This window comes from Daktulosphaira vitifoliae, unplaced genomic scaffold (genome assembly GCF_025091365.1).
Source record: "Daktulosphaira vitifoliae isolate Bord-2020 unplaced genomic scaffold, ASM2509136v1 Scaffold_2, whole genome shotgun sequence".
NCBI lineage: Eukaryota > Metazoa > Arthropoda > Insecta > Hemiptera > Phylloxeridae > Daktulosphaira > Daktulosphaira vitifoliae.
In genome coordinates this window covers 32006955-32034825 of record NW_026099573.1, presented here as the reverse complement: position 1 = coordinate 32034825, position 27871 = coordinate 32006955, and the positions used below count along the sequence as shown (strand labels likewise).

At 26.2% G+C, this 27871-nt stretch overlaps 1 protein-coding gene across 3 annotated transcripts; it reads left to right on the top strand.

The window, feature by feature from the left end:
• Nucleotides 1–1149: 1149 nt before the first annotated feature.
• Nucleotides 1150–27871, top strand: LOC126900126 (phosphofurin acidic cluster sorting protein 1). Of its 3 annotated transcripts, none has more exons than XM_050675624.1 (19): nucleotides 1150–1602; nucleotides 14026–14131; nucleotides 14194–14283; nucleotides 15079–15204; nucleotides 15264–15402; nucleotides 15467–15588; nucleotides 15723–15831; nucleotides 16508–16675; nucleotides 19690–19749; nucleotides 22725–22879; nucleotides 22947–23150; nucleotides 23222–23430; nucleotides 23489–23643; nucleotides 24032–24236; nucleotides 25354–25396; nucleotides 25572–25732; nucleotides 25965–26188; nucleotides 27269–27385; nucleotides 27448–27871. In XM_050675624.1, the coding sequence occupies exons 1-19, from the start codon at nucleotides 1496–1498 to the stop codon at nucleotides 27591–27593; spliced, it is 2646 nt and encodes an 881-aa protein (XP_050531581.1). In that variant the 5' UTR covers nucleotides 1150–1495; the 3' UTR covers nucleotides 27594–27871. The 3 variants fall into 3 exon arrangements, with proteins under 3 accessions (XP_050531581.1, XP_050531583.1, XP_050531582.1); XM_050675625.1 differs by having other exon boundaries at nucleotides 1151–1602; nucleotides 14044–14131; nucleotides 27448–27870; XM_050675626.1 differs by lacking the exon at nucleotides 19690–19749.

The following is a 27871-nucleotide window of genomic DNA, read 5'->3' as shown; positions in this document are numbered from 1 at the left end:
ATGTAAAATTTCAGAATAGAACTTTTGAAAAAATATTTTTTAATATTATTTTTCAAGATATCCTGTACCAAATAAAAGTCTATATTATTTATTTGTATAAAAGGCGATCATAACTTTCTTCGATATCTATTCGCAATGTCGACTGTAAAAGGGAAATGTGAATTGACAACTATTGTAATAATTTTTAAAAAAGTAAAATAAAAAATTGCTTTCAATATTTAATGGAATTCCTCTACTAAAATTCATAGACGTAGAGTGGTCAAATTTTTTTGTAGACCTAAATTTAATTTTTACACATTCCAAAAATAAATTTTATATAACAATGCATAAAATTTTGCTGGGTTTCTGGAGGTCTAAGCCTCCTAGCCACCGCCCAATGAATATGATAAAAACATGGAAATATATTATGTTTATCAACACTACATAACGAGATAAAATAATACAAATAAATACAAGTAAGGTAATATAATTATTTTTAAACTTAATTCTATCAAAAACAATTTTGTGGGTAGAATCACAAAAAAAAAAAGATAATTTTTATTTTAAATTGCAAAAAGCAACAGCATTTTCAAATTTCATATTTGCAATCATTGTTAAATAACCTTAAAATCTCTATAGCTCTGTGCTACATTATATTTCAAATAAAAGAAACTAAGCAAGTCTCAAGCCCTAACAATAACTCAAGAAAATCAAATTTTTAAGCGACAAATCTTATTAAAATGCTCTTTTAGATTATGTAAGGCTTCCCTTCTTCTACTCGCTTTTTCTTCTTCATATTATTTCGCGAACAGTACCCTCTAACCCTTATTTTTTTAAACAGTTATTCCATCTACTCTAACGTCATAAATATTCAGTGGAGTAATTGGTCCAACTGATGAGTCAACGATTTTTAAAATTCATAGAAAGAGTGTTCATGTAATATTGTTTATAATAATCAAAATTCTACATCATGTTTGTAACATAATCATGAATAATTATATCAAGATGTTAATTCGTTTTCCAACGAAAATCGCAGATCTGTACCATGACGTCGCCAAAATTATATTTAATAGTCCCAGTGTAGCATACCGAACACATAACCGTTTTACACTTGCGCATTGCTTGTGTGTGTGTGCGTGCGTCGGCCGCCGCCGCCGCCGTAGAGAAGTTGATAACACAACAGCCACCGCCACTGCTATTGCACTGTCAGTTGTCAGTCTATTTGATTATGCGTGCTCGTGATTAGATTGCTGTTCGCCCGGTTTTTGTATCCTGTTGAATTTCTTATTTACTTGTTTCATTTAAAGCACTCGTTGAACTTTAAGCCAAAATTAGCTCACTTAAAAATATACACTTTTGGTCGTTCTACTCTGTCGACATGTCTTAAATCGTACGGGCGTTAACTTTCAATAAAAAAGTGTACATGCATCATAGCAAATCATTATTTCTGTTCAAGACAAACCAGACAGTAGCTTTTAAGGTGCAGTTGCTGTTGGTTTAAAAGTGCAGTTGAGTTATGGCTGAAAAATGCGTCAAGACACCTTTGGCCACTCCTCGGCCTGTACCAATGAAGCTGTTTGCTACTTGGGAAGTAGACCGTACACCTTCAAATTGTGTTCCCAGGTAATTTTTTTACTAGTATGTAGTATCTGTTATTTATAACCAATTATAATTCACTCAGGAGCAATAATTAAAATTAATCAAACTTGTAGTTTTAATTTTTTATTTAAATACATATGTTATGACTGATATTATTTACAAAAATCAATAGATGTACACTGTGTGTGTCTTTCAAAAAACTAAAATCATTTTTTTTTACTTTTAAATTATGAGAAAGTACAATGTTCATTTTATTAGAGAGTTTTTTATTAAAACTCGAAAAATTCTTAAATGTTTTTTGACTGCTAAAAATATAAGAATTTATGTTATTTTTAAAAGTCAACTTTTTTATTTAATCTGTTACTCGGGGATTTTCTATTTAACTCTCCAATTTAATCATTAACTTAAATTAATTTTTGAAACTGTTAAACATTTGTATTTATTTATTTAAAAGTTTTAATTTAATTAAAAAATTATTGAAAAGAAGTCTATTTAAAATTTATTTTACATCAAACTTTATAATTTTATATTATCATGAAATTTTTATTATTAGATTAATAAATTATACACTTGATCTATTATTACACTGATAAATAAGCTATTAATTAAGTTTAAAACAACTCAAAGATAATATTTATATATTATATAAATACTGCATTTTTTTATTACTCAAAACTACATATAAGCAAATTATTAGTCTATAGATCTTTAAAACAATTTTTCATAAACTTAATTATCCCATTTATAAATTTTGTGATTATTCAATTTTATAAAAATAAATTCTATATAATTTATTGTTAAATGTCATGACTAAGAGTAAGTAGTTGATGATATTATAAGTTAAAAATTCAAAATACTTATTATAGGTATTGTATATAAAACTATTAACACCAAAATTTAACTAATAATATTTACTTGCAAGTTGCCAAATAAAAGTACTAGTTTTGCCAAAAATGCAATAGAACGTTATTAATACTATTTTGTTTTATTCATGAACTTAATTATTAGTAGTAACTTTTACAAATTTTTTTTAAACTATCTTTTATATGATATATAGATTTATTTCTTTAATGAATTTATTCTTAATATATAACGCTTTTTAATTTATAAAAAAGGTTAAGGTATCTTTAATAATACCTATAAGTATTATACTAAAATATTTATTTTATTATTGGCACATATTCAAAATTTTAAATGTTTGTATATTTCATCACTCGAATATGAATACATAATTTATAAATTTAAATTTTTAAAAAGGTTTTTTTCTGGTAAAAACTATTTTATTTTAAATTCAATTTATTTTTTTTATTTATTAGAATATTTTTAACTATCAAATTAAAACTTACAAGGTGTATATTATTTACTAATATTAATTTTATAGTATTATTAGTATTATATTATTAAAAAGTTTTATCACTAGAACGGTCAATATTTTGTAACAGACACAGTTATTTTACACAAAACAATTTTTTACTATCCACTCCAAATTGTATTTTTAACAAATATTTTATTTCATAGTGGTTCTGATCCCTTTTCTACCCTTAGCACTCTTTTAATGTATATTCTTTTTTGTGCCTTTATTTATTATTTGAAATAAATAACTATTTTATCAGAATAGTGTTATGATCTTTATTATAGTACTTCAATTAATTATTTTCATAGTAATGTTTTAAATATAAAATAAAAACAGACTCTCTGCTTGAAGACATTCATTCTAGAATTTCGATTTTCACATTAATGTAAATCTATATTAAAAAATCACTGAACTACACGTTTTTTGTCAATTAAATTTTTTTTTAATTAAAAAAATAATGCAGTATATGAATTCACAGCCATCATGCTAATTATATTTGCACGTGCGAGATACGTAAATTTGGCTAACACAATTCTTACTTTGTACATTTTATAGATTTTTACTAGGAATATAATTTTTAAATTGATGACAACTTTGATGTCGAATGCATGATTAATACTTTATTAAGTTAAAACTAGTTTACACACGTGCATAATTTACACTTATAAGTTATGAACACTATAAGCTGATATTTTGAGGTATCTATTGGCGTAAACAATGGGGTTATCTAAAATTTCAGCTGATATGAACCACACAAATATTACATGTAATATTTTTATTGTTATATTAAATTATGGTAAATTATCTGTGTACAATTTATCCATAAGTAATAAGTTTTAAAATATGGCACGAATATACTGTTGATTGTCAGTTCAGTATTCATTACGAGGACATCATCATTTAATGGCTAAATTTAATCATCCTTGTACTTGAAACAATCTAATTATGTTATCATAATTCGATTTTTACAATTTTATCGTTATTAATTGTCGCTAATTTATGTATTCTAAACGACTGTAATCTACATAAATTTCTATTTCTATATAATTCTATAGCATTTTTGTGTGACCGACTGATAAATAAATCAGTAAGATATTATTAAAACAAAATAATTCAACAGCTTCTCAAACGAAGTTACTCTCTCCATTGTCCACCTAATGAACATTTACGCGTATGTTTATTAAGCAGTAATTAAACGTGCATTAAATTGTAATCATATTAAATTGTATGAAAAATGTATATATAATTTAACTTTAAGAAATTAAATTAACCGTTTGGAGGTTTTATTCCGTTAGAACAAAAGAGAAGAAAAAAGATTTTTAAACCCTTGATTAGAAACAACTAGGTCAGTTAAATAAAGTTTTCTTAGATACCATTATTAAGCTTAAACTTTCAAATGGAATTTGTATAACAATGTATGGAAACCATTTTTAGCGTCGGAAAAATTTTTTACGAAATTTTAATCAAGTTTAATTTATCCTCGTTTATTTTTAAGTTTTAAAAACAATTCTGTATTATTGTTTTTTGTTTTTAACTTATATATATATATATAAATCAATTTGTATAGAAAATGTATGTTGATTACTCATTTTACAGAATAATGATTGTGTTTCGATATAAGATTATGTTTTTAAATCGTTTTAAATTGCACATAAGGATTAAAATATTTTAAACGATACAACTATTTATTACAACAGATAGAGTACCGTTTAACGTATTAAATAATCAATTGGCACTGAAAATACTTAACATATTTGTTCATGATACATTATTAACAAAGGTTATGCAAACATTTATTTACTGTAGCCATTTTTTTGTCATTGATAACGGTTCTTCTGTTTACATAATTTTTAAATAAACTATTGAAATCAAATGTTGAACTGTCACTAAAGAAATATTTTTAAATTTGTTTTTTTCTTTGAGTATGGATCTCTTATATTTTGTATTCAGAAAATGAATAGTGAACTTTTGTTTTAAATAAAAAAAAATATTTGCCAGGACATTAATAGACTTTATAAACAATCTGAAATATTTTACCCTACTATATATAAAAAATATGCAAAAAAAAAAAATCATCATTATTTTGGTAGACACTATTATAATATATACTTACCCAATATTTAATATATTAAAAAATATATTATACTATTAATGACTTTAAAAAATAACTAAATCAAGCTGCAAACTACTAATTAATGTCTATTCAAAACTGAGTATCATGTAATATAATTTTAATAAGATTTTCTTAATTTCTGTATATAAATAAACAAATATAGTGTTTTCTTAATACTTTTTTACTTGTAACTAATTATTTTCGACGTGTATTTTAAGATTGTTGATTTAATTTGTGTCATTTATCAATTTCCAGAGAAAAATAACTTGACTCAATTATCAGGGGAAATTCACTGTCAAATAGTTTTTGATGTGAAAAATTGCGTAATAAAAAAATAAAGTTTTCTTTTTATTTAGAAGTTTGAGAACATTTTATAACGTAGATTCTGTCCTTGACTAAGATCAAATTAAGACAATGCTAGTGACTAATTTTAATTGAAATTTGTGTTTGCAATCATTATGGTTTTAAACGTTTGGAAGTTTTGTTTTACATGGATTATATAAAAAATAGCCCAGGGGCTTCCATTTTAAGATATCACAAAAACGACTACTTTTTAAACATTCCATTTGGTCAGTCAAAAACAATTACAAATAATGAGTACAGCATTGATTTGTATTGTTTAATGGAAACTCGGTCGTTGCCTCTGGTGCTGCACAATTTGTCACAGTATCGCCACACGGTTTAACTTAATTTTCCAATAGGGCACTTTCACTATGATCGTAGCCACGCCATCGCATCTCCTCGTGTCTGCTGCAAATTGTACATGAAATATGTGTCGATCGCACGTGTATATTTTGTTCCGGTTTAGGTAAATTGGCAAAAGTATTATACTCTGTAATATTTCGAAAAATTATTATTTTTCTTTCCATCGCAGATTTTTCATGATATTAATATATCGTGAAAACACGAGTGCATCGCACCGTTATTGTTATTTTTAATAATTTTTTTGCGCTAGAGCATTTGACTTAAGTTTAGCTGTCGAGTAACGACAAGAATTCGCCAAGAATAATTCAACCACATCAGTATATTAATTTAACAATGTAATCATATATTATTAAATACATTCAATGAATATTTTGTGTGTGCAAAATGGATTTTCAATACATTGTTGTACGACCATTGCCCGGTAAAATGTAATGTAAACTATAAAACTCGACTTAAAGGTCGATGGTTTTGAACCCGTCAGGCGTCAAATGTGAACGTTTTGATATTTAGTGAATGAAATACATTAATATCTACATAAAAAAAAAGCCTGCCTCCACACACAAGTAAATTTGTTTGATCATTATTAGCAAACGCTATCTATTGTATGCACAAGTTCTAGACAGTGTTAATGCTAATTATTATAAATTGGTCCGATCAAAGCCTCGCAACAATTAATTTAACGCACAACAGTGCCGTTTAGTCGTCTAAGTTTTTTTTTTTTATCTCTTATAGCAGACAGTAAGAAATCGTATTACCGGAATGGAGAGAACGTAATGAATTTTAATTTCGCGTTAGTTTTCCTGAATACATATGACCGTATGTGACCTAATCTATGAATTGATAACGAAAACACGCGATTGTTTGTTTAATTAAGTTTTCTCAAAAGAATAAATAAATAAAATTATCAATTTTATATTTCTGTTTATCTTTTGACTTTCCCTTCAATTTGATTCATGTCAAGTTCAATTTTATTTGATCGCGCTTGTTGTTTCGCATTATAAAAAACTGTAACAATACATCAGCAGCTCTCGTATCTGGCCCCCTCGGTGTCTAAATGCCAATTATTAATGTACAATGTCCTGCGTTAGATCGTTTAAATAAAAATTATTTACGTTGATGTTAAGTGAAGATCACTGTGAATCGAGGAGGGAGGGGTGGGTGACGAGATCGTCTCGATCCCTAATCATTGTGTAAAGCTTTTCGTTTATATGCATGAAAGAGTGGCTATGGCAACCTTCACGTGCAAAACTACAACAACGATACGTAGGTGTATAACTAAAGGCGGCAGTCGACTAGAATTAATAATATGATGTTAACGTGGCACGTGCGTATTTGTCGTTTTCTTTTTGACTGGCCTCTCGTTACATAACACTGTGCAATATCCAAACAATAAAATGCTCGATAAAAAATATTACGCCATTAAGTAATTACACTATTTTTATCGTGTGACAGGCCTATTGATATCGGGATTGTCAGACTCGCTTAATGTTGTTGTACAATAATTTTCTCTTGAGCACACCACAATAGTTGTTTGTGACGAATCTGTGGCCATTAGTCAGATTTGCATTATGCATTGTAAATAACTCTCTTAAAAGTTGTTACTTCTCCAGCGAATGCCCTCAAATCCTCTTGTGGGTGTTATACGAATCAGATGACCGGTCGGTAATTGATACCTGATCGCTGTACTGTACTTAAACAACAAATTTACCGTAACTACATATGTTTACATGGTATATGTATATATACTTATGAGTATTCGTCGCAACACTTCAATACTAAAATAAATTTAACAATGAGATATTGTCAATTTTTAATTAACCATTTCACTAAATTATGAGTTGTACACTAATTGTCAACAACAACTATTCATAACGCCATGGATCGTCATCATGTCGTTTCCACCTATTTTTTGGTTGCCTCCGTTTATTTAAATTGAAAACAAAGTTAAAAAGATTATCATACAATGAGCGATTTTTATTTGGAGGGTTGAGGGGTCTTTTTTAAAATGATTTAAGCTTTTGAGATTTATGTTGAGATGTCAGTTTTCGTATTAATCACAAAGATTTCAAATAGTTTTAGTTGAGCGTACTTATACTTGAAAACTCATTTATGAAACGTACAATTGATAAACATTTCTATTTTATTCAGACTTAATTGCTCCTCTCTCTATCTCATTTAATATTTTACCCCTATGAGAACTGTTTCAGAAAGAAACAATAATTGGGACATATAAGAGTTGTTGCGTTATAAAATCTGACAATATCTTAATCCAATAGGCATAAATTACACAAGCAAATAGGTGAAGGAGACGACGCGATGCTTTCAGCGCACGATTTATTGACGTATACGTGTACACGACAAGACGTGTAGAAACTTTTAGTGTGACCCCCCGCCCCTTTTGGTACTGTCCTATCACCTATATAATGTAATAGCAGTGCATTACTTATACACCTCAATCTCATCTTGAAGTTTGTTATTATATTATCATTGCTTTAGCGTATAGTCAAAGAACGAGTGTCCTTGTCTTTCAATTTTTTGTTTAACGTCTGTACGATGACTACGTTCTATTAGGCTATATTCTTTTGTTTTATCATATATTTATAAAAATGTTTATTTTTACATTTACATGGTAAGGGGTTTTTTTTTACCGTTATAGTCCCGCTGTGTTTCTACGTTTATATTTCGAATGCTTTTTTCTCTCAGAATCATTTCTCTGTTCATGTAAACAATATTTTTCTGCCGTTTATGGGTAACATAAACTTAAATTATTCTATGTTTTTCAAGGGCGACTTGCACATGTAACTCGACAATATGCATTACTCCCTTTGGCGTGGGAAGATTTTGGCTTACATAGAAAAATTTAACATAAATATTATTGCATGATTCATGTTTAGATGATATTATCGTTCCTATCTTGTGCACATTCAATGTCAAGGCTCTGAGCTGTTGTTTATGGCAAGTCAAATCGATTGATACGACGTGCGTAGTACTTATTTATTTGTTTCTGCTGATACACCCGTATTACTGTTTATGTTTTTATTTGTTGTTGATAATTGTGCAATTATTGTACACGTTTCTTCGTATAAGCCTAAGAGTTTAATGCCATGATTTTTACGGAGAAGAACAAATAGCAACATCCATTAACCGACCGTATCCATAGACAAGTATACTGACCGTATCTGAAGCCGTGCGGGGTGAAAGCGAGTTATTGGGTGTAACTGCCCTTGATGGTGCATGACTTTTTTCTATTACTAATCACAATGATCGGTAGGATATGTATTTTCTAACCACTGTGTTTTCCGATTGTTAATTTTGCAACAGTAACTATGTAACTAAACATTTTTCCTGAACCGAAATATAATTAAATGTCATTTGATGTCACTAACGCATTCAATTCGAATCGGATTACTCTACAAAATACAATTTTAATTTATTTGTCTATTTGAGAAACTTTTATTCTGTGTATTTCAATATCATAATATTGATTTATTTTATGACAACACGAAAATTTACGCGTCAATGAAGCGCTGAAATAGTTTGATGCATATTTTTTAATTAACCGCTTTGAAATCAAAAGTTCTCAACTTCGTTGTACAAGTTGCGCAATTTGCTCTTGAGAAAAATATCTAGCAAATACTATTTTATCGGAAAACTAAATGACACTCTCAACGTTCTTGTTTGAAATTTAATTAATCTTTTGATTGCTTTCCGCAAAAGACATTATTGATTTCTGTTAACAAACACCCTTTGAGGTATTTTTATATAAAAACGGCGTTTTTTTATAAAACTTTGCATATCTTGTCGACATCACATAGCTAAGATATTCAGTTCTTGTAACGGATATTTTCAGTTAACCAAATGTTGTGCTATTCCACATCACAATCGTTTCACGTGTATATAAAAATATATTTGTACTTATGGTATGCATTATTCTGCATACACGTTGATTATCGAATGAAAATAAAAAATAATCTTAAATTGTTCGCAAAAAACGTACAGTTAGTCTATCTTTTCAGTTCAGTAACTATATTTGTATTAAGGCAAAAAATTTTCCTTTTAATATTTTTCCAAAAAATTTGAGGGTATGTTGAAGTTTAGTCTTCAGACAACAACAATGTTATTATATTGTATAATATTATAAAAAAATATTAAAATTTAATATTTTATCTATGATGACATTTAATATTATCGTAGATAGTATCATGAAGGTTATTGATAGTTGAATATGTTAGAGGACGCCAAATGTTAAATTTCGATTTACATATTGATCTCCAGTTTATTTATTTTTCGAAAAATTACATTTTTTTTTTTTGTAAGCAAAATCTAATCATCTTGCTAAGTTTCGTAGTTACTTATTTTCAAAAAACCCTGACTTCATGGCTTCTGTTCTTGACTCTTTGTTTGATTGTCTATAAGTTTCAATCGTATCTCAACACATATATAAGAACTTAATGGACATACATCAAAAACACGTCCAGTCGTCTTTGAAACGTCTTCTTGCACTTTTTTATAAACAAAAATAAATTATATCATTGACAAAAAGGAAGTCAATATTGTGGCAAGCTGGATGTGTATAAATTGTACATTGTGTTCGCCGTAGGTTATTCGCTTAATAATTTTATAACGGACTGCGTTGTTGGTACATTATGTACATGATATAATAAATAGTAGTATTTGTAGAAAATTATCTCATAAAAAATAAGGCGTGCTATATTGTACTTAGTAAGAAGTATTAACGTAAACAATAGTTATTTTTTTATCGATAACCACTTGTGAACTTGTTTGCGTCTCGCGTACGGACATCACAAAAAATTATTGTAACGATGCGTAGAACATTATTTCATAGACATTAGTATGTGTTTAAGATACGGGTATTTTAAAAATGTACTTGTGCTTTGTTTGATTATAAGGCGATGATTTATTTCCTGTGCTCGCTCTATTGTAGATCTCAAGATCTATCAATTACTAACGTATACAGTCATTTATTCGCCGTGAAGTCAGTTTTTCGAATAATTATTTTACATGGTTTGTGGCTTGGTTTAAAACAATTCCACCGCCCCATTAATACTACCGGAACTAAGGTGACTAACGTATACAAGAGCCTGCAATGCACATTGCACAACAATATAATTATAATTATTCTATTGTTATGACTGATTCAATGATTACAAGGAGGGGGTGACATGATTTTCACCAACTCCAATTACTCTACGCTGTAGTTTGTAGAAAATATATACAGACTGTTGTTTTGTTAGTGCTATGTGGATTTTGTAAAAGAACAATAGTAAAAGGTTTGTCTACTAAACGTCTTATTGAGTCAGTTTTGCAGGATAAGTTATTTAGAATAGAAAAATTTTTGCCCATTGAAGTATATAAAATAACTGAATATTTTAGTTTGTAATGACGTTCGGATTTTTTTACTAATGAAGTAATTCAACGCCAGTCAATATTTAAATAGTCACACGTTGCATGTAAGATAACGTTATCTAATACAAAAGCTTAAAAATAAAGTAATAGTTATTAACATGCATTAAATTACTTCTAAAGAACAATTCAGAATTAAACACGAATGATTTCACTATTTATTGTATTGTACGTATACAGAATGATCGGTTTATCATAAACCACTCGATTACTCGCAAAATAAATATAATATTGGAAAAATATATTATTATTTTTTTATTTCATTTAGTTATGTACATTCTTTATTTATCAACTAATGATTACTTTTTAGAATCATCCATTATAACTTATATCAAATTAATTTTTCTATTGGAAATATACACATTTAACTAGCTTATAAAATAGGAAATAATCTAATAAAAAAAATTACAACTTTTGGATCAGTATTTCAAAAATTGCTAACATTTTAAACTCATAACGGGAGGTGAGGAATGGCGGCTGTTACTATTTATATCACTAGTCGATTCCCGGCTGTTCTCTTCGTCCATTTTAGGTATAAAAATGAGAATAACATTTAAAGTACTGGTCCATAAGTAGTTTACGACAAGTTAAATGTGTATGTTACCAATTAAAAAATAAAGTTGACACTCCTTTGCGTTATTAGGGATGATTCTAATAATTGTCGGCTGATAAATCAAGAATTATATGTAACTAAAAGAAATCAAACATTATTTTTCCAATATTGTGTTTATTTTGTGCCGTCGAATACAGACCAATACACGTTATTAGACGATTTATGGATGGTTAATTATTATATACTGGCTGGGGATTTATCTAACAAATAAATCGACTTCCATCGATTAATACCTATTTTGTACTTTTTAGATTGTGTTGAATTTTTCCATAATGAAGACATCTATTCATTAGAAAAATATTATATAATATATTATGTTTGGTTTGTGTGGTATTAACTCTCCCCTACAAATTCTATGATGGTAAAATTGAAATTATTTTAAGGAACTTTCTCAGTTAGTTTTGTCACAAATTGCGTTTTTGATAAAATTGAAATGTATACTTGGTATTGTTCGACTGAGAACTAGAACATATGTATTATTATTATTCGTTTTAGTCATAGAATTGTCGTCTAGAAAAATTGTGAAATCAATATAACTGTTAATTTGTTAGCGAACAGAATCTTCTCGATTACCATTAATGCACTTAGTGTGGTGGTGAAACGTATAATATTACTAAAACGCCTAAGTGTAATCTCGGATCTTGTAATGTTAGGCATCTAAGAATTAATTCGCGTGTAATGTGCAGACTTAATTTCGAGAATTAAATTCTTAAAAGTCTTTATATCTCAAGAAATGTGTACGTCATAGGGAAAAGCCATTGTGTGTTTTGGAACATGGTAAAACCGAGAATTCGTCTATCGTCAAGTACTTTTGTTGTAGAGCTGTGTTCGTGGTTTAGGATGTTTTAGGAGTAAAGATAACTCTATACATTTTCCCGTCTAAAAGTGTATTAGGCGTAAACAAACAGAATCAACATGTAAGGAACGGTGTTTCCTCACCTCATCCTCTTCTTAGTTTTTTTTTTTTTAGCCTTACACTTTTGTACTCCGGCAATTTTTAAACGTGCTTGTATATGCTAAAATCGTCTTTCGTTAAAGCCAGAGATGTATAAATATTTATATTTCTTTAAGTATTTTGACGTTCCTTACTTAGTTATATACTTCATGCTGAAGATTCGCTGAATTTAGTAATTGAGAATGTATTTGTGTAGTATTATGTAAAATGCCTCAGTAAATGATTTATAAAAAAAACTTATTGAGTTTTTAATTCGATTTTATCGATTGGAAAATGTTGCTTCCGCTAAACGCATTTACACGTTATATTTATATTTTATTAACACTAAAATCTTACTCCAACCAGATATAACTATCAAAAAGAAAACACCTTCTAAGTCTTACGCACACTTCACTTTGTCGTTTATCTTGACAGGAGTCTCGTAGTGTTTTACTATTTAACTACTGTTCTGTATTACGACAGCTGCACATATTTGAATTTTGTTCGTACAATGCTATTGACAGTAATGTATAAACTATTCTTCTCGATGACACCATCACGGTGCACTCTGATTTTGGCATTATTAGTCATAGACTGACAAAATTAGCAAAAATGAACTCTTCGCGCCGTTAATATTTGTAATTTATTACTGTAGTGATTAGGAATATTTAATTATGCACTGTAAAAATCTCACCCCTCGAACGCAATACGTTTAATAATAGATAGAGAAGGGCAATGGTAGCCGCCCTGAATTGGTTATAGGGATTCTAAATTTAAACGTGTTCAAATACAACTCGTTTAAGTAGTCTGCTGGCATTACAACGTGCGGTTCTGGACTGTTAAAATGCACTGTCGTCTATTCTAGTTAAAATTATAGTAAATTGACGTAGTCTACACGTGATTATTATTAGTGTGCACTATGATACAATAATTATGACACCGTTTAGTGAAAAATTATACCTATGCGGTCGGTTGTTAACGATAATTATCAATTACTTATTATAAGTTCGTGAAATCGGACGTTACCATAGAATTTACCGAATTATTCGCTCGCACTTGGTCTTAACGACGGGAATTTTTTTTTTCATTGACTGCTACATATGTTTTCTTTAAAAACAAACAAAATATATACTATTTTTTATTTTGTAAATACTTTTTAATAATTTTTAATGTTGAAAATTTAGATTATCGTTATAATGAGTTTGTAGTAAGGCACCTGTTACTATGCGATTTTACTTAATTCCGTTATTATAACCAACAAACGCCTCGCCTATAATGGAGTATTATTTGAATCAATTGTTTAGTTTTAAACATTGTTCCAGGGTTTGTTCCATGAACCTGACGAAACTCGTCTTGACCAAACCGCTGGGCCAGGAGATGTCGGCGTTGACCATTGCGGTTAAAATGCAAGTAAGTTCATGCGGAAATTTTTTAATTTGTATTATTTCCTTAATAAACGTGGTGTATTTTAGGGATCAAAAAGAACTCTTCGTACCAATGAATTACCGTTGACCGCAAACGGTTTATTGGAAATCGAGCTACAACTGAATTTTTGCCTACAGGTATAACTTTAAGGATCTCGTTTATATTTAAATTCATGTATATTATATAACTGAGTCAATTGCAATTGGACGACTCGTTTTAACATTGGATATTTAATATACATATGATAGTAAAGTTTAATTAATTTTCGTATATTCTAATACTCAACTGTTTGAATATTCCAATAAATAGCCATTTAAGCAAATAAAGGTCTTATAACCGTATAGATATTACCGTGTTCGAAGAAAGTTTCTCTGTAGTGTCAAAAACGAGAAAATATTACTAGCAAAATCTAATCTTTATGAATAAAATATAACTTGGAACAAATATTCACATTTGACTTGCGCTTTAGTTAAATTAATTTCATTCTGGACATTTTTGTTAGACAAGTTTTATAATAAATAATATTTTTTTATTTATTTAACAGTATATTATCAATACTTTAAAAAAAAGTTTACACGGATATTTTTAATAATTTTCTGTTAGAGAAGAGTGTTAAACAATAAGGATAAAATGATTATTTCAAGAAAAATGTTTACATAAGTTGTATTGGCAGTAACGTTTTGCTAACAGAAAACGTTTAAGTATAATTTCACAGAGTATTTAGCCAGTCTACGTCATGTAGAAAAAGCGTACGTCGAACATTCTTAAAATTTGAACTTTGTTTTTAAAGCAAATTTTACTACTTGCCCTCCTCTAGGGTGATAAGTTTTCATGTTGTTCGAATAATATAATAAATGATATAATTCAGTTTTCAATCAATTCGAAGTTCTGACATTTTTTTATTGATAGTAACATTATTTTTATTTTTGCAGTACCCGCACTTTTTAAAAAGAGATGTCAATAAGCTCCACGTTATGCTTCAACGGCGTAAAAAATATAAAAATCGTACGATACTAGGTTTTAAAACTCTAGCCGAAGGCGTTATAAATATGTCACTTGTAAGTTTGAAATGGTAAGTGTAAACGGTTCGTTACTTATTTTTTTATTAATTTTTCAGGTACTTCAAAGACCTCTTGATCTCGAACTCGAACTTCTGGGTGATCCCAAAGATCCTAAATCACTAGTCGGTCGCGTGTATATAGTATGTTTAAATAGTCAACCTGTAGACCACGAAGGCGTTACCAAAGCCGTCACTGGTAAGTATCATACTATTTACATAACTTAACATTGTTTGCTAACCAACTAGTGTTGTTGTTCTAGGGAGAGGCAATGAATATTCAGATGAAGACGAAGAGTTTAGTAGTGGCGAAGATGCTTCCGATTCTGATCCAACATTAGAAGAAAGACGAAGAAAAAAAACGATTAATACTGGAAATGCTAGAGTAATTAAATTTTTTTTAGTAATTTGTAGTGATAATATTACAAGATTTTTAAGTCGCGCAACTTTCCACTAACATTTCTTTTCAAATACATTTAATTGAATTATTTATACATTCTACCAACTTATTTTTAACAGCAAAGAAATCTAAAACAAAAATTCATCGCTCTTTTGAAGCGTTTTAGAGTAAATGAAGATTTGCATTCATTAGAAAACGACCGCGAAACTATTAGTCAAAAACTTTCAGGTAATAAACTCTTATATTATATTCATAGTTATTATATAGCATTTTTTAATTAAGTAATTTTATCCAAATTATGCTACAAGTTGTAGTCGAAATTCATTTTTTACTAATTAGTAATAACCCCAAAAATTAAATGTGATAGAAAAAATCTAAGTGCTGATTTGAAATGAGCACAAAAATTGGTTTAGAAAAATTATATTTTTGTCACTCATTAAATTTCTTGTTGATCAGTTTAGATCAAATTATTTTCTGAAAGTATTAAACACTTAACAACATTTTTTTGGAGACGTTTTCCATAGAAGTAACGAAATATACAACTACTTTATATTTTTTTATAATTTCTCAATGAAATTGACAATATTAAATTATTGAATATCAATTTCATACTAAGATTTATTACTATACTTAAAACTATAAATTACCAAGTATTTAATCATATATGAAACTTGTAAATCATAGAACTACTAATCAGGATATAATTAGGGAAATAGGAGTTGATGTTGCTTTTAGAATAATCCACCAATTTCTTAAAATCATACACTAAGTACAGATTTGCATCGAAAGGTTTTTTACGATAGTTATTTTAACCAGTGTCAGATATCATCTATACTTGTCTCAACTATATCACGACTCCACTGTGCTACCTTTTTTTTTTATATATTACTCATGCATGATATAGGTGGTGACATGGATCCAGCTGACATCGAAGATCTCTTGGAAGAGTTGGAAGACCAGAGTGATTCAGGGCCAGACCTAGACACGTTGTCAATATTGTCTACTCCTAAACCATCACTTCGCCCTTTCTTTTCTAGTTCTCGTACTAACATGATTCATGAAGGACTCTCAGGTTAGTGAATATAACACGTAGTATAATAAAAATTTGGTTAAAATTTTTTATGAAATATCCAAGTGTATATGTTGTTACATCAGTAATTATTTTTTTCGAGATTTTTATTTGCTCGCCAATTTTAGAACGTTTTTATGGCCATTTTTTTCATTGTAAACTTTATATTATTTAATATGGACGCCAATGTATTCTACATTCTCGCGTGGTTAAATTACTAGTTAGACTAATATGTGGCAAACGTCCAAAAAGTCGCCTTAGGTTAATCGCTTATAATATAGGCACGATATTAAAGAATTATTCAGCTTTTAGCATGATTGTAATTATCACACTTGAACTCACTGTGGTTATATTTAATGAAACGATATAATACATTTATGAATATATGTAATAAGTAAATCGAATCATTTTTATTTTATTCCTTTATAAACCTTTAATCAAAATTCACTTGTTTCTGTTTGCAGTTCTATAATTTACGCAATTTTATTTGCTATTGAAAAATCTATTTTTATTATTCAGTTTAAAAGTTCACATTAGAAAGCTTTTTAAATTATAAAAAAAGTTTCAATATAACTAGAAATTAATTAGTAATGGTAAAAATTTATTCTTATTAATGTATTTTTGTAAATTATTAATTAATTTTTTTAACCATGGTTCATTAATTATACTTAACTAAAATATTAAGTATTTTGTATAATATTTATAGTTATATTATACTACATAATTATCAATGGTACTTAATATAATTATATATTTTAATAAACACTATAATTTATTATTCACTAACAAAGACCCTCACTTTTTTATGAAATATCTGATTAAAGATCATTACAAATTTTTGTATTTCTGACTGCGTAGTAATAATATGTGAAAGCAACAATTTAAAGTTTTTAATACATTAATAATGTTTTTAAAAATTTGAAAATGCTTATATACTATAGAAATGATTTTTCCGTTACTTTACATTAGTTTAACTCACGTTTTTAACTTATATACAGGATGATTCATTTATCATTGGCCATCACTTAACTAATTGAAAAATAAATATAATAACGAGAGTATTTTTTATTTCTTTTAATAAGTTATTTTTCTTAATTTATCAGTCGTGTAATATTTTTTTTATTCATGCCTTATACATCATATGGGTGTCAAATTTAATTTTACAAATAGCAACATTCATAATTAACTAGCTAATTCATTAGATAATTAACTATAAAACTAATCTCATGCATATAATATAATTGTAAGTTATTATAGCAAAAATAAATATTGATTAATGTAATAATATAAATAAGTATAAACATTAAAAAGGTAATAAAACTTTAAAATTTAAGAACATCTACGATTTTTTATTTTATCGAAAACATCCAAAACTTTTGGTTTATTTATTGTGAAATTAGAAATTCCATTACACAATGAGCATCAGCAAACAATTTTTTATTTTTTTTCCTCCTTTTTGTTTTAGAATTATTTCATAGTTTTTTATTATAATAAAAGTAATTTATTACAATGGAATCTTTTTATTTAACAATTAAAATGTTATTTCATATCAATGATTAAATACTTTAATTAGTATAGATAAACATTAATGATAATAGCATGGAATAATAAACAATACTTGTTAATATGATATGGATAATACTGATACCAAGGTGCATAAATCCAAGGACTTGTTGTATGAGACTCAATAAATCCAGCTACTCTTTGTGGACACTTGTATATTTTCATTTGTGACTAGATATTTTTATAATAATTATAAAAAAAATTAGTGCGTATATATTTTATGTTATTATTTTAATTATTTATATTATAACATAAAATATATAAACGAACAACAAATAAGGCAGTAACTCAAACAATTCAATTTTGAGATGAGATATTTGAATTTAGATTTCACTTTTCTTATATAACTATTTAGAAAATTAATAAGCCTATAGGATATAATCCTATGCATTATTTTTGGTCTTTTAAAAAATGTTGTACTGACTTATTTATTGCGCATAGCGAATGATATGTATAGAATGACTATTTAATTAAAATGTGTCTATTTAAAAATCTTTTGCGCGTGTTATTATTGGTAATTTATAAAATATAAAAATATTATCAACAAAATAAAATACATTTATGACGAGACTACCGAGCACAGGCTAAATATTTTGGCGCTGTACTTTATTTTCGTGGGTACCCTGCCAACCCCCAAATGACGCTTCTGGTTAATAAAATTTAATACGTAGTCTAACTAGCTACATATTAATGTAGATTAATGATTGAATTTAAAAAATGACTGGCCAATAATCAATTTTGGACCATTATTTTAGAAGCTACTAACATTTTTATTTTAAAGATATAGAAAAACATTAAAACGAAAAGAAATTTTGTTTAGTTACGTGCTGTAGTTATATTATTTTTTAGTTATAATAATAATAAAATTCTCAATATTATATTTATTTTTTGACTAGTTAAATGGTAAAAGTGATAAAAGAATCACTTTGTATATATATATATTTGTAGTACAAATTTTGTATGTATATAAAGATTTTTTCTAATGTTTGAAGATAGTTTGATTATTGCTAAATAATTAGTTCACTTAATTTAATGTATTGTAATTAAATCACCAATTGATTGCTAAAAACTTATTATCCTGTTTGTAAACAAGTAACAAAAGAGATAGTTTACTCACAAAACAATAAATATTTTATCTAAATTATAGTTAGCTTTCTTTTGAGCTAGTCTTGTAATATTTCACAATGCTTTTGTACATTCAGTAAAAAAAAAATTGACTGATTTAATAAATAGCCAAAATGTTAACATTTACTCACGTATTTATTTTTTATATTTATATAATATAATAAATATATTTTTTTGTGTCATTATTATAAACATAATTTTTTTTTTTTAGACCAAATACAACTATATAAAAAATCTTTAGATAAAAAGATATCACTTATTAAAATATTATTATTAATTTTTATAATTCTTAAATTTTATTTTATTTTTGTTTTGCTATCTGTCACTAGGACGGCATTCCCATAAGAAAAGTCACACCACAAGTTTTCCGCCCTACAACAGAACCAAAGGTTAGCACACATTGAAAAAATCCCGAATCAAAAAAAAAAAAAAACATTTTAAGCACAAAGTATAATTTCTTATTTTATTTATATTCCATTTCTTTTCAATTGCACTATTCCATTTCTATTAAAGCACTAATATTTTGTTGCTTATATTTTTTATAATTACACCTAATTTTTACATTTTTGATTTAACCACAATTTAATATTTTCTCAATACTTTTAAGTTATTTCTTTACTTTATTATAAATATTCTAGCTATAAGTTAACTCTATTCAATCTTTGTTTTGTTCATGACTGAATTATAATAAGAAAAAATATTTGCATGTGCATGTGGTGGTTGTTTTTTTAGTGCTTCTATTTATTCGATATATTTATGTTTTAACTAGTAAGTAATATTAATATGCATTTGCCTAAAATTATTCAAAGAAAAAGCTTTTCCTTTTAAAAATGTAACATCTTAGTATTAACAACTAATGAATGATATTGTGGATATAATATTAACTAACATATATAATCTGTTTTATTTAAGTATTTTAAACTGTAACCAAAGCAAAAAATTCAATAAGAACTATTTAACGATCCTAATAGAGGTATATATTTCACAGTGACTTTATTTAAATTTTAGTGTATAAATACATATACAGGTAAACATAGTGGAATGGAGGAAACTGTTACACTCCTTAATATTTTCAAAGTACAATATGATTCCTAGTAAAATAAATATTTTTAGGTTTTGAAGCAGAAATTTCCAAAAAATAAAGTTAATTCATTTCTGCCAAACAAATAATTTTATCCTTACTTAAAAATTACTTTTGATGTATTTTAATTAATTATATTATTGTAAATTAAAGACAAACGTAATAATCAGATTTAAAATCAATATTTATTACTGACATTTATAATTATTTCAAACAAATAAATTGTAATGAATATACTAATTTTTGTAAATAACTATAAAATTAGGCTCGCCTCTTATGCGCGTTACTTTTGTAATACACTATTTCAATTAAAATTATTCTGACCATTAAACTACCAATAGAAGAGTATCCTTAATTCAAATAAATCTGAAATTTACAATATTTTTAATTTTAAATTAATAATGTTTTAATAATATAGTTTTAATTTTAAACTGAAATTCTCAACTATAAAAAATCTATCTTACTGTAGATTAATCATTTTAAATTATCATAAAAAAAGTTTTTGATTACCTCTAAGCCTTTTCAAACCGAATACTTTTTTTTTATATCATTTTAATTTTAATTATAATATCCATGCAATATTTAATAGTACATCAAATTTATGAAATTTTCTTGGTGTTCATTTTTAATTTTAGACGTATATATTTAATATATTATGACTGGGTATGCGGATTTAAAAATGCTGCAGCCCCCCAAGATCCTCGCTATTCGTACCAAAGCTGATATCTTACTTCTTTAAATTTATAATCTTTGAAATCTCATTTCAAACCAAAATACAATCACACAATGAACGCTATAAATTTGTCCATTATTTTTCTTTAACGGTGCCAATTATTATCTCATTATATTATTTCCGGTTTGTTTAAATTTAGCTTTTTTTATATGACTCATGTTATGATTGGTTATTTTTTGAACCTATTAAAATATATGGGGGGATGTCGTCTTAATATAGTTACTGTTTAACTATGATTTATTTACTCATATTACATAAAATGTTAAAAAACTAATTAAATATTTTATACTACTCATTTAACATCAAAACTGATGTTCATTAAACTCAAAATATTTTTTTAAATTAGTACTATTAATATATAAATTAAATTAATGTATAAAATAGTCTTGATTTTTTTCTGGATTAAATATTCGTCTTAACTATTATGATAATAAAGTGATCTAAATAACTACGTAGATCATGTTTATAAAAAAAAAATCATTCTTATAAAATTAATAATTTTTTGATTAACCTTTAAACAAACGTGATGGTAAACATTATAGTTGAGAAATCAATTTTATTAAAAATATCTTTAATAATTTATTGTTTAAAATATTTCACATTATTACAGTTGTCACTTGAAAGAATAATTACATAATTGGAAAAACAATTACTAATACAAGGCGTCATTTCAGATTTTCTTTAAGTGAATGAGTATAGTGACTTTTAAATATAGCCATTTTTAAATTTAATTTATTGACAACTGACGGTTTTACATAGTTTTTGAGGTACTATATATGATATATTATCAAATTTTTTTAAAACATATTTAAATAAATAAAACAATTTGATATTTAGGTTGCGTGTTTACTATTTGTCAAGACAATTATAATATATTTTATATTATTTAGCCACCTTTCCATCTTTCAAATATCCTGTCCTTAGCAATAACAATAAGTGGTTGTCCGTACCCACTTACTATTATTTCGTCATTTTAGTCAGCATTGTTGAAATACATACAAATTATGAAAAATGAACTGTATTACTTGTTAATACTTCTCTTGTTTTTTTAAATAAAATCATAAAATACAAATGGACTATTACCATTTTCCCCTGTACTATTCAATTATTAAAATATTTTTTATTCAATAGGCATACATAATAGGTAAAATATAAATTTTCATGTTTAATATTCTTAACTCAAGTATATTTTTTTAAATACGTATCTAGTTATAATATTTCAATATTTTCATGTACCTAAAATATAATCTATTTCATGTTTTTTCAATTTGCTTAGACTAAGCATGTTAAGATTATTAAGCATGTTTTTGATTAATTAATTTTATATTATTTCTCTTAATACAATATTTATGTTATTATTTTTACTTAAACTTTTCATCATAAACCTTGCTGTGGTATTGGTTTTGGTTAAATTTTTGTTGTAGTTGTTTTATTTATTAATTAATTTTAATGGGTGTTTCTTTATTAATAATTTTATTCATTAAGTTGAAAATAATGAATACATATAAGACTTTATAACTTTCAGTCATAGTAGTTATAACCTCTCTTAGGTTTACCATCTATGGAACGTAATATTGAAAGATTCAGTGATGAAAGTTCAAAAAAAGCTGACTCAGATTCTTATTTGGATACATGGACAGATAGTGATCCTACACCAATGAACTCTTCTCCTCCTAAAACTATGAATATTGGTGATGAAAAAAAAGTAATTAAATTATTTATTTAAATGGTAAAAATAAAAATATATATTAAATTATTTATTAATCATAAAGGATGTTACACCAAATACTGTGGAAAAAGAAAAAAAATCAAGAATTTTTACTCGAGACCGCACTTCTTCATCAAATAAATTCAAAAGATCACCCATGCCTAAGCCTACTGTTAGTGATAATGATCATAATCGTTCCGTTAATACTAGTGGTTCTGGTAGTTCTTCTGGATCAGCTGTACCAGATAACATAGGATCAATGGTTGAAGTAATAATTGTTCTTATTTTAGGTATATATGAGTTCATTCTTATATGTAGCATTTGAACCCTTTTTTACAGCCAAGAAAAGTTCTTATGGAACAACTATCTAAAGTATTACCTCCTGAAGACAAAATGCCAGAAGTTTTATGCTTAATACATTATTCTGATCCTCTTGGTGGTCAATTAGCTTCTAAATTGCAAAATTACAATTTTAAAGTAATAACTCCAGCAGGATTGGCTGATGTAAGAGCAGCTTTTATGTGTATTATCAATAAAATACAAAAATAGTAAGACACTTATTTTTACTTTTAATTAATAGTTAGTACAATAAATTATACTTTCTAGCTGTAATTCAAATCCAAAACCTCCAAGTCAGATGAAAATATTGTTAGCTGGCTCTGATAGTTTTGTTAACTATGTACTACGACAATATGTTGAACAATTATCTTTTAAGCCTCCTGATTGGATTAATTTTATTAAATTTTATATCATACCCTTAGGTGAGTTTTTTTTTTTTTTTGTCAAAATCTATTAAATTTAAATATTTTACAGACATTTATTAGTATTAAACATAAATAAATTTTTGTTTATAAAATTTTATTTAAAAAATTAATTTAAAGTACTTTTCAATACTATTTTTTTTTTTAATTTTTAAAACTACAAAAAAACAAGTGCAAATTTTGATAACTTTGTTTTGTGCATTATTAATATACATGATATAATTTTTACTAAGTGTATTCTTTTGGCCATTAGAAATAAATATATTGAATATTTTTAGTTTTAACTAATATTTTTGATGAATTTTAATTATATTCGATAAACCACAAATGATAAATAATTTATATTATGTAAAATATAAATATTTATGTATAATAAATGTATGCTTAGGAATAAATACTCTATCAAGATATTTAGGTACAGTTGATAGCTACTATGGTTCTACATTTCTTTTCAAAGAAGATTATTGGAAAGAACAACTTGAATGTGGTGATGGATTGGATATCATAAGTAAAATAAAAAATTATTTAATGGAAGCTTCAAACACTATTCAATTTCAAATCGCTGAAGCTATGCTTTCTTATAAAGAAAAAAGGTAATTATGAAAATTCTTAGCACTCCTAAGATTTTTAGACCTTCAACATCTCTCCATTTTATATTTTTGAAACACTTTTAAAACATTCATATTACAAGTTGCAAGAGGAGGAAATTCTAAAACTAATTAGATGACTAAGGTTATTGACCACTAGTTTTTCAAGTGGACAATTGTAATACACCATTACTTAGATGACATTTTGAAATTTTCAAAATCTCATAATAACTAATCTTAAATAAAATGATTATTTCAAATTATTTAGATATAATTAGATTAATAATTTATTTTTCATTAGAAAAAATTTAACTAAAATTAGATAAAATTAATTTTTTGATATACAAGTTCTAGTTAGTAAAATCATGGTAGCTTTGCATTTTGGTTAAAATTATTAGATGTACAGAGTGCTTCGGACCTAACTGACAACATTTATAACTTTTGATACAATTATCATTTTGTTGAAATTTTTTTAATAGTGCAGTATACTTAGACTATGTTTAAATAATGTTCTTTACTACTTATCACTAATAAAAAAAAAATTTATCAGGATCAAAAATTATTAGCATTTAGTCAGTTTAGTTTGTGCCACTTGTATTGAATATTATCCACAATTAGAAGCATTGTTTCAGTTTTGGAAAAAGGCATTTCTATGAAATGTCAAACAAATATTTGTATGTTAATTACATTCACTACTGTATCACCATGCATTACAATATATCAACTTAAAGATAATTGATATAAAATTTTTACTTGTATCTTATTCACAACATCAATATATTAGATAAAAATGAACATTCATTCTTCAAAATATAAAAATAACTACAAACTAATATTAATGTTGTTAAAAGTTGATAAAGTATGACTTTATGTATTATTAGATGATCTGTAGTATTTTACAATAAATATTTTTTACAAAAAGCTAATTAATTCAGCACACATTTTTCGACTGTGTGTAAATGACACCCTGCTCCCACAAATGATGTCGTTATTCAAAATTATCATTGTACTCATAAGGATCAATAATTTAATTTTAATATCCATTTTAGATTTAAAATTACAGTTTTAGCTTTGAAGAAAATTATCACCTTTTAAATTTATTTATAAATTTTAATTTTTCTAGTTCCGATGATGAAGCTTCACAAATATTTATACCATTTGTTAATGTAAGTATTTTATGATTTAAAAAATTTCTCTATTATTTTATTTCTATAAATTGTTTTATATATATATATAACAATTAATTATAGTTTTGATAATAAAGTTATATTTTTGTACATACTTTTTCAAAACCCATTATTTAAAATTCTTTGTATGTAATTTATCAATTTATTTTGACAGGATGTAAGGATTTGTATGGGTGAAATGTTATTATGCTCAAATGATGATGAACAACCTCCTAGTATCCTAGACCGTAAATCTATAATTGATAAAACTACACCACCCAACTCTCCAAATATTGGAATGCAATTCATACCACCTCATACTAAACAAGTCAATTGGTAATTATATTATATTAATAATTTTTTACTACATATTTTGTAAGAATATTTATATTATGCCCATTTATGAATAAATTTGTTTAATAACTTAAAAATATAATAAGAAATTGCATGAAAAATAAGAAAGGAAATAACATGCAACATTATTGAAGGGTAATTTTTGTGTAGTAAGAAATAAAATTTTATTATTGTATTAATAATAGATTTAAGTAAAAGTTGATTTTATTTTTAGGGAAACTTGTGAATCTTTAGAATTACAAGTTGATTATTGGTTGGTACCTAATAGCAATAAAGAAGTTCCAGCTCGAAATAATGAACCAACTAATAAAAGAATGGATACAAAATTTACACTCAAGAATGGTTTTAAGAGTTTACATATTTCTAGATTATTTTTAAACAATGATGAATCATTAGCCTTTTTGACTGTGAGCTACATAAAAGAAAAGAAACAAAAAAGTGAGTCTTTTTTTTTTCATATTTATTATTTAAATAATTTGTGAAACAATTTTTTTTTGTCTTTTTTAATTAATAATTTATGAAGTATTTATTATGTTCATCTATTTCTTATAATTGTATCAACTTTTTTTTTTTTTTTAATAGAATTTTTCAAAATTAAATAGTTTATTTATTAAAGAATAATTTAATTAAGATAATTACTGGTTAATAATATATTTTTGACCAGTGTTTAAAAATTTAAAGTAATGGCTGGAAGTGAAGAGCATATAGATAGCACCAAAAATAGTTAATTTCTTAAGATTTTTTGATTAGTTATGTAAGTAACTGGATTACATGCTATAAACTAAATTTGTGTGCAATAATGCACATTAAAAAAGTAATAGACCGTAGAAAAAAATATATTTTAATTAGTTAAAATTTCCTATAGTGCTATTGTTGAGTTGTGTAAATAAATTTTTTGACTGTAGGTAATCGACATTTTTCTCATTTATTAAAAGTTAGATGTTTGTAAATTATAGAAAATAAGCTTGCAGCTTTTAATATTTATACATATTTTCTGTTCACTTTTTTTTGGAATAATTAGATACTATAAAATGGAATGTATCTGGTGAATCTAGTTGGTTTTTGGGATATTTTTGTTAATCAGCTATAAGTTCCAAATATATTAGAATTAGACTCAATGTTAACTAATATTTCGAAGTACTTCCAGTCCTATGATTGTTATAAATAATTGACAAGAATATTTTGAACATCCATCCAGTATACCCTATGACTCATTACACCCTATTTTATGGTATTTTTAGGGTAGTACTTGAATTTAATTATGTAGGTTAGAAGAAAATAACATTGATTATAGTTTTAAAAATGTTTTGTTACATAAGGCTTAGTTAAAAAGAGATTTTTAATCTAATGATATCATAGAATCCCTAAGATAAATAAAATAAAAATATCCTTACTTTAATATATTTCTTGTGTAGTTTTTAAATCTATCTAATTTTTATAAATTATTGTTTACACTTAGTATCTATTGTCTTTAAAATGAAAATTGATTATTGAATTTATTTAATTTTTCTTTTTTAGTTATGCGATTAGGAAAGAAAAAAGAAAAAGAAAAAGATTTAGAACCAAAAAATCAAGTGATTGATAGTGTATTACGACTAATTTGCTCACCAAAAACACAAAACTATCCACTTACTAGTAAGTTATAACTTTTATTACGATATATTTATTTTACGATTTTTTAAAATAAATTTGTATAGTATCGATTGATGGTTATGAATGGAGTGGAGTAAAATTTTTCCAATTATCATCTCAGTGGCAAACTCATATCAAGTATTTTCCTGTTGCGGTTTACTCATTAGACTACCAACCAAGAAGTTTACCTCATTTAAATCACCCTATTTAATAATTTTTAATATATAGTAAAATATATATCTAAACATTATAATGATTATGTTAATATCAATACTATTTCAATATTTTTTCCTACTAGTATTGAAACAGAAATTTATGGACATAATGGATCATGTATTTCTTTTTGATTATCATTGTACCTATATAACACTGTCAATAAATTTATTTTGGTTGTGTGTTTGAATGATTACCACATGGTTATATGTAATTTTATTCTAACTTAAGTATTGATTATTGTTGTAACTTAAACCACAATTTTATATTAGTTTT